Source organism: Daucus carota, chromosome 8 (genome assembly GCF_001625215.2).
Source record: "Daucus carota subsp. sativus chromosome 8, DH1 v3.0, whole genome shotgun sequence".
In the NCBI taxonomy this organism is placed as follows: domain Eukaryota; kingdom Viridiplantae; phylum Streptophyta; class Magnoliopsida; order Apiales; family Apiaceae; genus Daucus; species Daucus carota.
Genome location: NC_030388.2, coordinates 33,054,229 through 33,068,498, shown reverse-complemented (window position 1 = coordinate 33,068,498; position 14,270 = coordinate 33,054,229). Strand labels below are relative to the sequence as shown.

General features: G+C 40.5%; 1 protein-coding gene and 1 non-coding gene across 2 annotated transcripts; both read right to left on the bottom strand.

Moving 5' to 3' along the window:
- Window positions 1-3,398: 3,398 nt before the first annotated feature.
- On the bottom strand, window positions 3,399-3,509 carry LOC135148579 (small nucleolar RNA R71). The gene has a single exon (XR_010286659.1). It is a non-coding gene; the product is annotated as a small nucleolar RNA R71 (small nucleolar RNA).
- A 9,323-nt stretch (window positions 3,510-12,832) lies between these two features.
- LOC108198602 (mediator of RNA polymerase II transcription subunit 20a) lies at window positions 12,833-14,147 on the bottom strand. The gene is made up of 5 exons (XM_017366351.1): window positions 14,134-14,147; window positions 13,902-14,044; window positions 13,554-13,732; window positions 12,981-13,070; window positions 12,833-12,895 (listed from the first exon to the last, which is right to left on the bottom strand). The coding sequence occupies exons 1-5, from the start codon at window positions 14,145-14,147 to the stop codon at window positions 12,833-12,835; spliced, it is 489 nt and encodes a 162-aa protein (XP_017221840.1).
- Window positions 14,148-14,270: the final 123 nt, after the last annotated feature.

The following is a 14,270-nucleotide window of genomic DNA, read 5'->3' as shown; positions in this document are numbered from 1 at the left end:
TTATGGTTATGTTTAGTTTTAGGATTAGGTTATGTTTAGTTTTAGGGTTAGGTTAGGGTTATGGTTATGTTTAGTTTCAAAAGTAAAATAACCGTAACCCTAGCCTAACCCGAGCTTTTGAAATGCGAAATACTAGAGTGAGGGTTATGGTTATGTTTAGTTTTAGGATTAGGTTATGTTTAGATTTAGGGTTAGGTTAGGGTTATGGTTATGTTTAGTTTCAAATGTAAAATAACCGTAACCCTAGCCTAACCCTAGCTTTTGAAATGCAGAATACTAGAGTGATGGTTATGGATATGTTTAGTTTTAGGATTAGGTTATGTTTAGTTTTAGGGTTAGGTTAAGGTTATGGTTATATTTAGTTTCAAAAGTAAAATAACCATAACCCTAGCCTAACCCTAACTTTTGAAATGCGAAGTACTAGAGTGAGGGTTAGGGTTATGTTTAGTTTTAGGATTAGGTTATGTTTAGTTTTAGAGTTAGGTTCGGGTTATGGTTATGTTTAGTTTCAAAAGTAAAATAACCATTACCCTAGCCTAACCTTAAATTTTGAAATGCGAAGTACTAGAGTGAGGGTTATGGTTATATTTAGTTTTTGGATTAGGTTATGTTTAGTTTTAGGGTTAGGTTAGGGTTATGGTTATGTTTAGTTACAAAAGTAAAATATCCTTAACCCTAGCCTAACCCTAGCTTTTGAAATGCGAAGTACTACGGTGAGGGTTAGTGTTATGTTTAGTTTTAGGATTAGGTTATGTTTAGTTTTAGGGTTAGGTTAGGGTTATGGTTATGTTTAGTTTCAAAAGTAAAATAACCATAACCCTAGCCTAACCCTAACTTTTGAAATGCGAAGTACTAGAGTGAGGGTTATGGTTATGTTTAGTTTTAGGATTAGGTTATGTTTAGTTTTAGGGTTGGGTTAGGGTTATGGTTATGTTTAATTTCAAAAGTAAAATAACCATAACCCTAGCCTAACCCTAGCTTTTGAAATACGAAGTACTAGAGTGAAGAAATCTTGTTGGTATTAGTATGATACACCGCATTGACGTATCAAACTAAAAGAAACAGCAATGAAGGACTTCACTGACAAAAGCTAAACGAGATGTTGAAGACACCTGTACCATTTCTACAGCCAAAGCCCGAATACTACAAATCTGAGGTTCCTAAGTCTTCATGTTTCATCCCATTTATTCTCATAAATGTTCCGAAGAAAACATAAATTAAAACAGAAAACAAAATGAGTATCATCCTAGTTTCCAATATCATTAATTCACTGACGTATCAAACTAAAAGAAACAGCAATGGAGGACTTAACTGAGAAAAGCTAAACGAAATTTTCAAGAGACATGTACCATTTCTACAGCCAAAGCTCGATTACTACATTTATGAGGTTCCTAACTCTTCCTGTTTCATCCTGTTTATTCCCGTAAATGTTCCGAAGAAAACATAAATTAAAAGAGAAAACACAATGAGTATCATCCTAGTTTCCAATTGATAAGTGGATTTTATATCCACTTGGGAGCCTTCGTTTTGACTTAAATGGATGAACTGGCCTCAAGCTTTTGATATTTTTGATATGTTTTAGTGTGATGTTGTGCAGGTTTCTTTGGAGGAGAACGAAGAGGAGAGTCATAGCTTTTAGTGAAAAAAAACGGCGAAGCAATCGGATGCGCGAGTCAAAAGTTATGGACAAAGAAGTGGGCTGCTGAATTGGGGCACCCGCCCCAAATCTGGGGCACCCGCCCCAAACTGGCAGCGAATTTAAGCCCATTGGACCGTTTCTGATCCGTTTCAAGGCCCGATCGCTGGGGAAGTTTAAGAAAGGCTTTGGGGGATTAAAAACATAACCTAGAATCATTCCAAGGAGCACGTGACGGCTACGGAGAAGATCAAGATCGAATTTCATAGCTTTTACTTTCGTAATTCTTCGAAGTAGGCGTAACTTTGGATGCTCGTTTCGGATTTGTTTCTTAACTCTTGTTCTAGTACTTTGATTTTGTTTTTCCTATTCAGTACCATGTTTACATTCGAACCCATGATGATGAGGAGTTCAATTATGAACTAATCATTGTCATGGGATTTTAGCGGATTTATCGATGAATTTCAGTAGTTAATTTGTCTTGTTCATATGTGATGGTTTGATTTCCTCGTATTGGTTGTGCTTATTCGTCTTGGATGCGTAGCTAACATCTAAGATTGCTTGTTAATCTTTATTGAAGCGACAGTGGATATATTGATTTAGAACTTGCCATGCGAGCATAGGTTTCGTGTTCGATAACATGACTTGTGATGTGATTTTACCCATCTTGCATCGCCCTATGTAATCTTGATAGATAACTTGCTTTTCAACCGTTATGTTTTCAAATCTTATAGACATATAGGGTCTAAGCATAATTGGTGTCTGTTTACCTTCTATCTTAATTGTGGATGTGTAGCAGTATGGTGCACGTATAACGACAGTTAGCGTGTATCAGTCTCGTGTTATCTGATTAGCTATCAACCATTACAATCGAATAAAGGTAGAGCTCTGAATGAAGTTGTTAATGAAGCTAGAATCCCATGTTTTATTCTCATTAGTAAATCGTTATTCTCTTAGTTTATAATTCTTAGTTTCATAATTCAAATAGGATTAGTTAAGTAGAAAACCAAACCCCAATTTGATACTTGTCCAAGCATTGAATAATAATCATACATTGGTGCACAAGTGCATAATTCTGAATACACCAGTCTCTGTGGGAACGAACTGAATTTGATTCTATACTACTTGTGACCACGTACGCTTGCGTGATTTTGTGCGAACAAGTTTTTGGCGCCGCTGCCGGGGACTCGGTGTTTATTTTAGTTTATGTGCTTGTCATTAGTGGTCGTTAAAGTTCAGTGACTTGGATTCTTTTCTCACTTTAGTTCATTGTGTGTGTTTCAGGTACTTAAGGGACGTGTATGCGAACACGTTCTCAAGCTCGTAAGGAAGCATTAATTAAGGAAGAATTGGAAGTGATTGATACGATGACTGATCAACCACCAGCTGTGAATATTCCTAAGGCTCTGAAGGCTTTCTCTGAGCCTAAAATCGATGACATTCAGTCGAGCATCGTCAGGCCAGCAATTGCGGCCAACACTTTCGAAATCAAACCGAGCACGATTCAGATGGTTCAAAACTCCGTGCAGTTTGGGGGTTCTCCAACGGAGGATCCTAATATGCATATTCGGGATTTCATCGAGATATGTGATACTTTCAAGTTTAATGGAGTTACCGAAGATGCCATCAAATTGAGGCTGTTTCCATTCTCTCTGAGGGATAAAGCTAAAGGATGGTTGCATTCTCTTCCTGCAGGATCTATTACGACATGGGAGGATCTGGCTCAGAAATTTCTGACTAAGTTCTTCCCTATGGCCAAAACAGCTGCAATGCGGAATGCTATCACTCAATTCTCTCAGCTATCTGGAGAAACTCTATGTGAAGCATGGGAACGTTACAAGGAGATGTTGCGAAAGTGCCCACATCATGGGATGCCTGACTGGATGGTGATTAATTGCTTCTATAATGGCTTGGGACCTCAATCGAGGCCAATGCTCGATGCAGCATCAGGTGGAGCTCTATTGACTAAGAGCTATGAGGAGGCTTATGAATTGATCGAGATGATGGCTGCGAATGAATATCAGAATCCCACTCAGCGTCTTCATCAGGGCAAAGTAGCAGGAATTCTGGATGTTGATGCTACTACAGCCATATCTGCTCAGCTCAAGGCTCTTACTATGAAGGTGGATTCTTTGGCAAACTTGGGAATTCACCAGCCACCTTCAGTCTGTGAGCTTTGTGCAGGTACACATTCCACCGATCAGTGTGCCATATCTAGCGAGTCCGCTCAGTTTGTGAGCAATTTTCAGAGATCTCAGCAGCCAGCTCCTGCCACTTATCATCCGAATAATCGGAATCATCCGAATTTCAGCTGGAGCAATAACCAGAATTACATGCCACAACAGCAGCAACAGTTTCAGCAGCAAGGATCTAGACCTTTTAACCCTTCTGGTTTTCAACAACAGTTTGCACCGAAGCAGCAATTCCATCCACCCGGATTCCAGCAACAAAATCATGGGGTGGCTGGACAGTCTTCCAACGAAAGATCAGAATTGGAAGAACTAAGATTAATGGTGAAAAGCCAATCGGTGTCGATCAAGACTTTGGAGAATCAGATTGGGCAAATTGCTAATGCGTTGATTAATAGACCACAAGGAACTCTTCCTAGTGATACTGAGGCCAATCCGGGCAAGAAGGAAGTGAAGGAACAGGTACAGGCTGTCACCTTGAGGTCCGGAAAGGTTACGAAGGATAAAGAATCAGCAACAGAGCGAAACAAGGAAGAGAGTGATCAACAGGTTGAAACACCCGTGCTCTCATCTGAGTCTGATAGTGGAAAAACTGTTGTTGAGGCTGACAAGAATAAGGTCAACGAGGAAGCAAGCAAGGAATCAACCGAAAAGTCTAACCCGAAAACTGATACTGGGGTCAAGCAAGTATATCCACCTCCACCTTTCCCGAAGAGATTGCAAAAGCATAAGCTCGACAAACAATTCGCCAAATTTCTAGAGGTCTTCAAGAAATTACAAATCAACATACCTTTTGCGGAAGCTCTAGAACAAATGCCGAGTTATGCTAAATTCATGAAAGGTATTCTATCTCGAAAACTTAAACTTGAGGAATTGGAGACTGTGGCTTTGACCGAGGAGTGTAGTGCTGTGTTGCAACAGAAATTGCCCCCGAAGCTGAAAGATCCGGGAAGTTTCACAATCCCGTGTACTATTGGGCAATTGTCGTTCGACAAGTGTTTGTGTGATTTGGGAGCTAGCATAAATCTGATGCCCTTGTCTATTTTCTTGCAACTTGGTCTTCCGGAGCTGAAACCTACTAATATGTCTTTGCAACTGGCTGATCGTTCAATTACATACCCAAGGGGGATAGTTGAAGATGTGTTGATAAAGGTAGATAAACTAATCTTCCCGGCTGATTTTGTCATTCTCGACTTTGAGGAAGATAAGAAGATTCCCATCATCTTGGGGAGACCATTCCTTGCGACAGGGCGGACTTTGATTGATGTTCAAAAGGGTGAACTAACAATGAGAGTTCAAGATCAGATGGTCACTTTCAACGTGTTCAATGCCATAAAACTTCCATCAGATGAGGAGGAATGCTTTAAAGTGGATATGCTCGAAGCTGCAGCTCATTCGGAAATCGAGAACAGGCTGAAAACTGACATCTTGGAAAGGGTTCTATCGGGTGACTCAGAGTTCGGAGATGAGGAGGAGGAAGAGCACCTCCAATACTTGAATGCTTCTCCTTGGAGAAGACGGTTGGATCCTCCAATTGAATCTCTTGGGTTATCGGAGCTGAAGGACTCTCATGAAAAGCTGAGACCATCTATTGTCGAAGCTCCTAAACTCGAGCTTAAGCAACTTCCCGAACACCTAAGGTATGCATTTCTTGGCGAAGCTTCTACATTACCTGTAATTATTGCATCTAACCTTTCAGGTATCGAGGAAGAAAAGCTTTTGAGAATTCTTAGGGAGTTCAAATCAGCCATTGGATGGACTATTGCAGATATCAAGGGAATCAGCCCTTCTTATTGTCAACATAAAATTCTGATCGAGGAGGGTAGTAAACCCACTGTTGAGCATCAGAGAAGACTCAATCCAATTATGAAAGAAGTGGTGAAGAAGGAGATTCTTAAGTGGCTTGATGCCGGCATTATTTATCCAATCTCGGATAGTTCTTGGGTGAGCCCTGTTCAGTGTGTGCCTAAGAAAGGAGGCATGACCGTGGTAGCTAATGAAAAGAATGAGCTCATTCCGACTCGTACAGTCACAGGTTGGCGAATATGCATGGATTATCGGAAGCTCAATAAAGCCACCAGAAAAGATCACTTCCCGTTGCCTTTCATTGATCAGATGCTTGATAGGTTGGCCGGTCATGAGTACTATTGTCTTCTTGACGGGTATTCAGGGTATAATCAGATTTGTATCGCACCAGAGGATCAGGAGAAGACCACTTTCACTTGCCCTTTCGGCACATTTGCTTTCCGTCGTCTTTCTTTTGGACTTTGTGGTGCACCAGCAACTTTTCAGAGATGCATGATGGCTATTTTCTCCGAGATGATTGGTACTAATGTTGAGGTGTTCATGGATGACTTTTCTGTGTTCGGTACTTCTTATGATGAATGCTTGAGCAACTTGACGATGGTGCTAAAAAGATGTGTGGAAACTAATCTCGTTCTTAATTGGGAAAAATGCCACTTCATGGTTCAAGAAGGCATAATCCTTGGGCATAAAGTTTCGAACAAGGGTCTTGAGGTGGATAAAGCTAAGGTGGAGACAATTGAAAATCTTCCTCCACCAATCTCAGTAAAGGGGATTCGGAGTTTTCTTGGTCACGCGGGCTTCTATCGACGGTTTATCAAGGATTTCTCTAAAATCACCAAACCCTTGTGCAACTTGTTAGAGAAGGATGTGCCTTTCAAATTTGATGGAGAGTGCTTGGCTGCGTTCGAAACTCTCAAGAAGAAATTAACCACAGCACCTGTTATTACTGCACCTGATTGGAATGAGCCTTTTGAGATGATGTGTGATGCTAGTGACTATGCGGTGGGAGCTGTGCTTGGTCAGAGAAAGAATAACATCTTTCATGTGATTTACTATGCTAGTAAGACTCTCAATGGGGCTCAGCTAAATTATACTACCACCGAGAAGGAGCTGCTGGCTATTGTCTATGGATTCGAAAAATTCAGGTCTTATTTGCTTGGGACGAAGGTGTTGGTTTACACTGATCATGCTGCCATTCGGTATTTAGTGTCGAAGAAAGATTCGAAGCCTCGTTTGATTCGTTGGGTTCTTTTACTTCAGGAATTCGAGTTGGAAATCAAGGATAGAAAGGGCACTGAAAATCAGGTGGCTGATCATCTCTCTCGGTTGGAAGATGAAGCACGAGCATCCAAAGACACCACCTTGATCAATGAGTCTTTTCCGGATGAACAATTATTTGGGGTCCAAGAGGAAGAGCCATGGTTTGCGGATATTGTGAATTATCTGGTGAGTAATGTCATTCCCCCTGATTTGTCTTATGCTCAAAAGAAAAAGTTCCTTCATGAGGCGAAGTGGTATCGTTGGGATGAGCCATTCTTGTTTCGTCAAGGTTCAGATCAAATTATCAGAAGGTGTATTCCATACAGTGAGATTGAAGGAATATTGCAAGCTTACCACGACTCTACTTATGGAGGACACTATGGAGGACAGAAGACAGCTGCTCGTATTCTGCAGGCGGGTTTCTTTTGGCCTACTCTCTTTAAGGACGCTCATCAGTTTGTGTTGAAGTGTGATCGTTGCCAAAGAGTTGGTAATATCTCTAGAAGGGACGAAATGCCTCTCAATGTACTCCTTGAGGTGGAAATCTTTGATGTGTGGGGTATTGACTTCATGGGACCCTTTATCTCATCTTGCAATAATCTCTACATTCTTCTTGCTGTGGATTATGTGTCTAAATGGGTTGAAGTCAAGGCTTTACCAACCAACACAGCTGCGGTAGTCATCAGTTTTCTTCAAAAGAACATATTCACTCGCTTTGGCACTCCTCGAGTTATAATCAGTGATGAAGGCTCACACTTTTGCAATCGAAAGTTCACAACACTGATGGAACGGTTTGGTATTAATCATAGAGTTGCCACTGCTTATCATCCTCAAACGAATGGCCAAGCCGAGGTATCTAATCGGGAAATCAAGCGAATCTTAGAGAAAGTTGTGAGTCCTTCGAGGAAAGATTGGGCGTTGAAGCTTGATGAGGCCGTTTGGGCCTATAGAACGGCTTTTAAGACTCCATTGGGGATGTCACCTTTTCAGTTGGTCTATGGAAAAGCATGTCATTTGCCCGCGGAGTTAGAGCACAAAGCATATTGGGCCTTGAAGAAATTGAACTTGGATATGACAGCCGCTGGTGAGAAAAGAATGCTTCAAATTAATGAACTCGACGAGTTTAGGCTTCAGGCGTACGAAAACAATAAACTCTACAAGGAAAAAGTGAAGAGATGGCATGATAGGAAGTTGGTGCAAAAGGATTTCTTCATTGGCCAACAAGTGTTACTTTTCAATTCTCGCTTAAGGCTATTTCCGGGAAAGTTGAAGTCTAGATGGTCGGGTCCTTTCACAATAAAGACGGTGTTTCCACATGGAGCAATTGAAATATATGAAACAACACCGGAGGAATCATTTAAAGTGAATGGACAAAGATTGAAGCCATATTTCGGAGGACCGGTGAATCGCGAGTCGGTAAGCACCATCCTCACTATTATTTAATTCTTGGGGCTTCACGTCGAGCTAAAGACGTTAAAAAAGCGCTTCGTGGGAGGCAACCCACGCGTTTTAATGTTTTATTTTTTTTAAAAAAAAAAAAAAAAAAAAAAAAAAATATTTTTTGGAGTTAGAAAAAATTTTTTGGGTTTAATCCTACTGGCCGAATGGGGCAGGTGCGCCAAACGCGGGGCACCCGCGCCAAACGACCAGTGGAGCATCGGGGCACGCTGTCACTTCCGCGCACCCGCGCCACGCGCAGCGCACCCGCGCGAGCGGCGCGCCTGCGCCGTGGCCGGGGCGCCTGCGCCGAAATGGCAGTGGGCAGCCTGGGCAATTATAAAAAAAAAAAAAAAAATTTTTCTGCTGCTCGTTTTTTTTTTTGATCTCCCAGCCGTTTTTTGAACCCTTCCCAGCCTCATTATCTTGCTCTAACCCTAGATTAAACTACCACATCAACAAACAACACAACCATCTCATCTTCTTCCAATTACAAATATTACATACATATACATACAACCCCATACATTCCTACAAACCCAATTTCTCCTCTTATTCAAACACTTATCTTCCTAATCATATTCAATTACTACATCCATATACATCCACCTTCATACACAAGCCTACACCAATTCCTCTCTTTTCACTAATTCATCCAAAAATCTCTACACCCACTACACCCATTCAACCCCATGGCACCTAAAAGAGCGAGGAGAACCGAAAGTAGTAGTGTTCGGACTACATCTACGGATTCATCGAGTTTGGGGGTTGAGGGTCCTAAGTTTACAACTCCGGAGGCTAGAGATGAGTTTACTCGGCTTTTGGGTAAGCCTATTGCTAAGGAGAGGGGGTTCTTACCGTCACCGGCGGATGGTGAGTTGGTGCAGATGATTCGGAATAGGGGGTGGGAGTCTTTTTGTGAGGCACCGGCACCGGTGCCGATGAGTATTGTGCGGGAGTTTTATGCTAATGCCCGAGCGGATCAAAACGGGTATTCGGTTGTTAGGGGGTTGACTGTGGATTATACCTTGGAGACAATCCAAGGGCTTATTGGGGGTACTGAGATGGAGTCCACGCAGGATGATTGGGTGAGAAAGGACAAACGGAACATTGATTTAGATCAAATTGTCTATGAGCTATGCATTCCGGGTACTACGTGGAAGCGTAATCCGTCTACTAATGTGAGAGCCACTTTCCCTGCCTCTACTATGAACAGGTTTGCTCGAGCTTGGAACCTGTTTATTTGTCATAGTATTATGCCATCGGGACACCACCACGATGTCACTGTCGATCGGGCTATATTGTTGTTTGGGATTCTGAGTGGGAAGTATGTCGATATTGCATACATCATCCACCAGAACATTATGAGATTTTTGAGGAGTCGCACTGGAGTGGCTATACCTCACGCGACGATAGTGACCAAGTTATGTACTGCAGTGGGTGTTCGTTGGTCAGCAGATGAGCAGTTGCAGATGCCGGGTGCCGCTATTGATCATGCTCTTATAGAGCGGCTACCTGAGTGGCCGGGTGGTCACGCCAGCCTTCGAGGATTAGGTTATAGAGATGCCGATGGTAGACGGATGAGAGCACCACCTCCAGTTTCACCAGCTCGAGAGATCGCGGGGCCTTCTGAGCCCGTGGAGAGCTCTGGTACGGGGCGCCGTGGTTTCAGTGATTCACAGTTTAGGCGGCTCGCGAGGCGTATGGATACTATGCATGATATGCATAGCCGTTTTGCGAGAGATTTGACACAGGCGTTGGGGACTGCTTTTCGTGCTACGGGCGTAGACGTTGAGTGGCCTGTGTTCGGTGCAGATATGATGTATCCTCCAGCTGACTCTTCACCCGAGGAGGGTGAGGAGAGTGATCGTTCTGACTCCTTGTAGGTACATTCGATCCTTTTTATCACCTTCAATGAGGACATTGAAGATTTTAAGTTGGGGGTGGTAATCTAGGGACTAGTATATAGTATATAGTGTGTGCATATAGGTTGCATATTGCATATAGTTTAGAATATTGTCTCGTATAGTTGCATATTAGTTCATTGGCGTTTTTCGTTTTTATATATATGCTTGTGTTTAGTATGTGTTAGTAGTTTCATATAGTTGCGTTGCATGAATCATGAAAGTTGTTTTCCAAGTTAATTTCCTATGATGAGTTTATGTGCATAATTTTTTGGCTAGTAGTTTCGATCATATGTGATGCCTTGTTTCTTGGAGACTACTTGTGTGGAAATTGTAATTACACTTATGCTCTAGAGATAAGACTTAGACTAACTTATTTCTTGAGTCCTCGCGTTGAGTCGGGCGTAGAGTTAGGATTATTCCTTTTTTTGAACTTAGAGTTTGTAAATCTTAAGTTTGGGGGAGTTAAGGGATGAATATGCCTTTCTAAAAAAAAAAAGAGAATAAAAATTATCAAGTACTCCTTTGAGATCAATGTGTAAAATGCAATGCCATGTGAAAGGGACGATCCATGTACTTGTGCTGGTATTAAGTGCAAATGTATTAGAATAAGCAAATTCTTGGTGACCTTTCACAACCTTTGATTACTGGAGAATTACTTGATTAGAAAAAAAAAAGAATAGAAAAGCGAAGTCGAATGGCGGTCGTGCCTCACTTACACTGAGAAGCGTCCCAACCTTAGACTTAGCAAGAAAAAGAAAAAAAAAATAGAAAAAATAGGAGAGGCATAGGAATTCTTTAATGACCCTAAGTGGTAGTTGACTCTTTAGTAAAGAAGTGTTTAAGCCTGATTTTGATTAACGGCTCATGGTGAGGACTCTGTTGAAGTTTGATAGTCTTTGTTTTGTTTCACTAGAGAGCATGCTAGCACACACGATGCACTTCACACTTGTAGTGGAAGAGAACATGGCTAATATGTGAACGAGATGAATGCCGAGAATGTTGCATATTTTGAGGATGCTATGTTAACAAGGATTATACTTCATGATTCGTTTAGATGTAGGCATTTAGTTGCATTCATGCATTGCATTATTAGTAATTGTGTGTGTGTCTATGCTTGAGGACAAGCATCGGTTTAAGTTTGGGGGTGTGATAAGTGGATTTTATATCCACTTGGGAGCCTTCGTTTTGACTTAAATGGATGAACTGGCCTCAAGCTTTTGATATTTTTGATATGTTTTAGTGTGATGTTGTGCAGGTTTCTTTGGAGGAGAACGAAGAGGAGAGTCATAGCTTTTAGTGAAAAAAAACGGCGAAGCAATCGGATGCGCGAGTCAAAAGTTATGGACAAAGAAGTGGGCTGCTGAATTGGGGCACCCGCCCCAAATCTGGGGCACCCGCCCCAAACTGGCAGCGAATTTAAGCCCATTGGACCGTTTCTGATCCGTTTCAAGGCCCGATCGCTGGGGAAGTTTAAGAAAGGCTTTGGGGGATTAAAAACATAACCTAGAATCATTCCAAGGAGCACGTGACGGCTACGGAGAAGATCAAGATCGAATTTCATAGCTTTTACTTTCGTAATTCTTCGAAGTAGGCGTAACTTTGGATGCTCGTTTCGGATTTGTTTCTTAACTCTTGTTCTAGTACTTTGATTTTGTTTTTCCTATTCAGTACCATGTTTACATTCGAACCCATGATGATGAGGAGTTCAATTATGAACTAATCATTGTCATGGGATTTTAGCGGATTTATCGATGAATTTCAGTAGTTAATTTGTCTTGTTCATATGTGATGGTTTGATTTCCTCGTATTGGTTGTGCTTATTCGTCTTGGATGCGTAGCTAACATCTAAGATTGCTTGTTAATCTTTATTGAAGCGACAGTGGATATATTGATTTAGAACTTGCCATGCGAGCATAGGTTTCGTGTTCGATAACATGACTTGTGATGTGATTTTACCCATCTTGCATCGCCCTATGTAATCTTGATAGATAACTTGCTTTTCAACCGTTATGTTTTCAAATCTTATAGACATATAGGGTCTAAGCATAATTGGTGTCTGTTTACCTTCTATCTTAATTGTGGATGTGTAGCAGTATGGTGCACGTATAACGACAGTTAGCGTGTATCAGTCTCGTGTTATCTGATTAGCTATCAACCATTACAATCGAATAAAGGTAGAGCTCTGAATGAAGTTGTTAATGAAGCTAGAATCCCATGTTTTATTCTCATTAGTAAATCGTTATTCTCTTAGTTTATAATTCTTAGTTTCATAATTCAAATAGGATTAGTTAAGTAGAAAACCAAACCCCAATTTGATACTTGTCCAAGCATTGAATAATAATCATACATTGGTGCACAAGTGCATAATTCTGAATACACCAGTCTCTGTGGGAACGAACTGAATTTGATTCTATACTACTTGTGACCACGTACGCTTGCGTGATTTTGTGCGAACACCAATATCACTAATTCATCACAATATTGCTACTACTGGAACCAAAATCTTCCCAATATCACTGATACCAAAACCTCCTCACCATCAGAAGATCTCCTAGCCAAGATTATCAAAATAGTCGTCTATCAGAGTAGTTAACTAACTACTCCAATATGCCAATAAAGAAAATTGCAAGGAACAAGTTGAAGGGAACAGAGAGAGTATACTACAATAGATAGATAATATCAATGATCAGTATTATAAGCTGAGGCAGCCAACTAAAAATTCAATTGTGGAGAAAAATTATATACCTCAATCACTATTCCCCTCAAACTTTCCGAGTGAACTGGAACAACTTTGCCGACTCTCAGCTGGAAGTCTCCAATTTGATATTGGAAGCCCTGCAGGTTATAGTGTGTGTCACAGTTTAAGCATGATTTGGAAGTAAAAGATGGAATTACAGAATGAAAATTACTATTCATCCAAGTACTATATCGATTTTTAACAAAATTATCACTTTATTAAAGCAATATAAGGTTCCAAAATCCTTCATACATCCTTCACAAACACTGCACTTTTGTCATCCAAAAATTATCAAACACCTCGAGTTTGTCTCCTTCAGTTCCACAAATCTATCCAGTCATTTTTTTCCAGGCCAACAAAGGCGACTTAAACTTCATATGTATACCATTAACCACATTTAATTAATTAATATTGTATATATTGTGAGTTCAAAAAAGCTATAGCAACATCGAGACTATTACATTAAACAGAAGTAGCAAGTGAATCTAATTACATTTCATTGATGCGTTATGACTTCCCAGTTACCAAAACAAACAATATTAATACTTTTTAAAAGATACTACTATCACAAAGAAACACACCTCGAAATTAAGAGCCACCCTGGACTTATACGACTGCAATTTCTCCATTATACCCCGAATATTTGAATCTGCCTCAAGAACTATCCGTTGTCCTCGAATCACAAAATAGTATTTACTAGGTTGCTCTTGGAGTGAAATCCCCAAAAAATCACGCAGAAATTCCACCAGATTAACTTGCTCTAATAATTTAAACCATTGACACAACCAAAATTAGCCATCTTAACTTGAATCTCAGTCAATTACATAAAAATTACTAGAAACAGTCAATTCCCATAATTGACCAAAAAAAACAAGTTAAAAAGCAAGGCAATATAGATATAAAGATGTGTATGTAAGTAAAGTTTAGACCTTTAAGCATAGGTCTGTAAACATTAAGAGTAGCTTTCCATCTTCCACCTTTAATGCTATTGATACTCTCAGCACATTGGGATACTTCAGTCAAGATTTGACTGTTCACTGTTGTCCCTGCATTCTGTTGCCAATGTAAAACCCTAGAAATACAAAACATAAAAACAAGAATTGTTTCAGTAACACAATTGAGTGAATGATATATGTAATGGGGTGGGTGTGTATAATTTACCATTTTACAGGCATGTTGGTTGGATAAGAGAGAGATGCAAGTATATTCAATCAATTTGAAATCTTCTTCTTCAGCTCTCTAACATCAACCTCAGCGAGTTTCGTTCACTCTTTTAAGTCTTTTGAAGTATGTAGTCG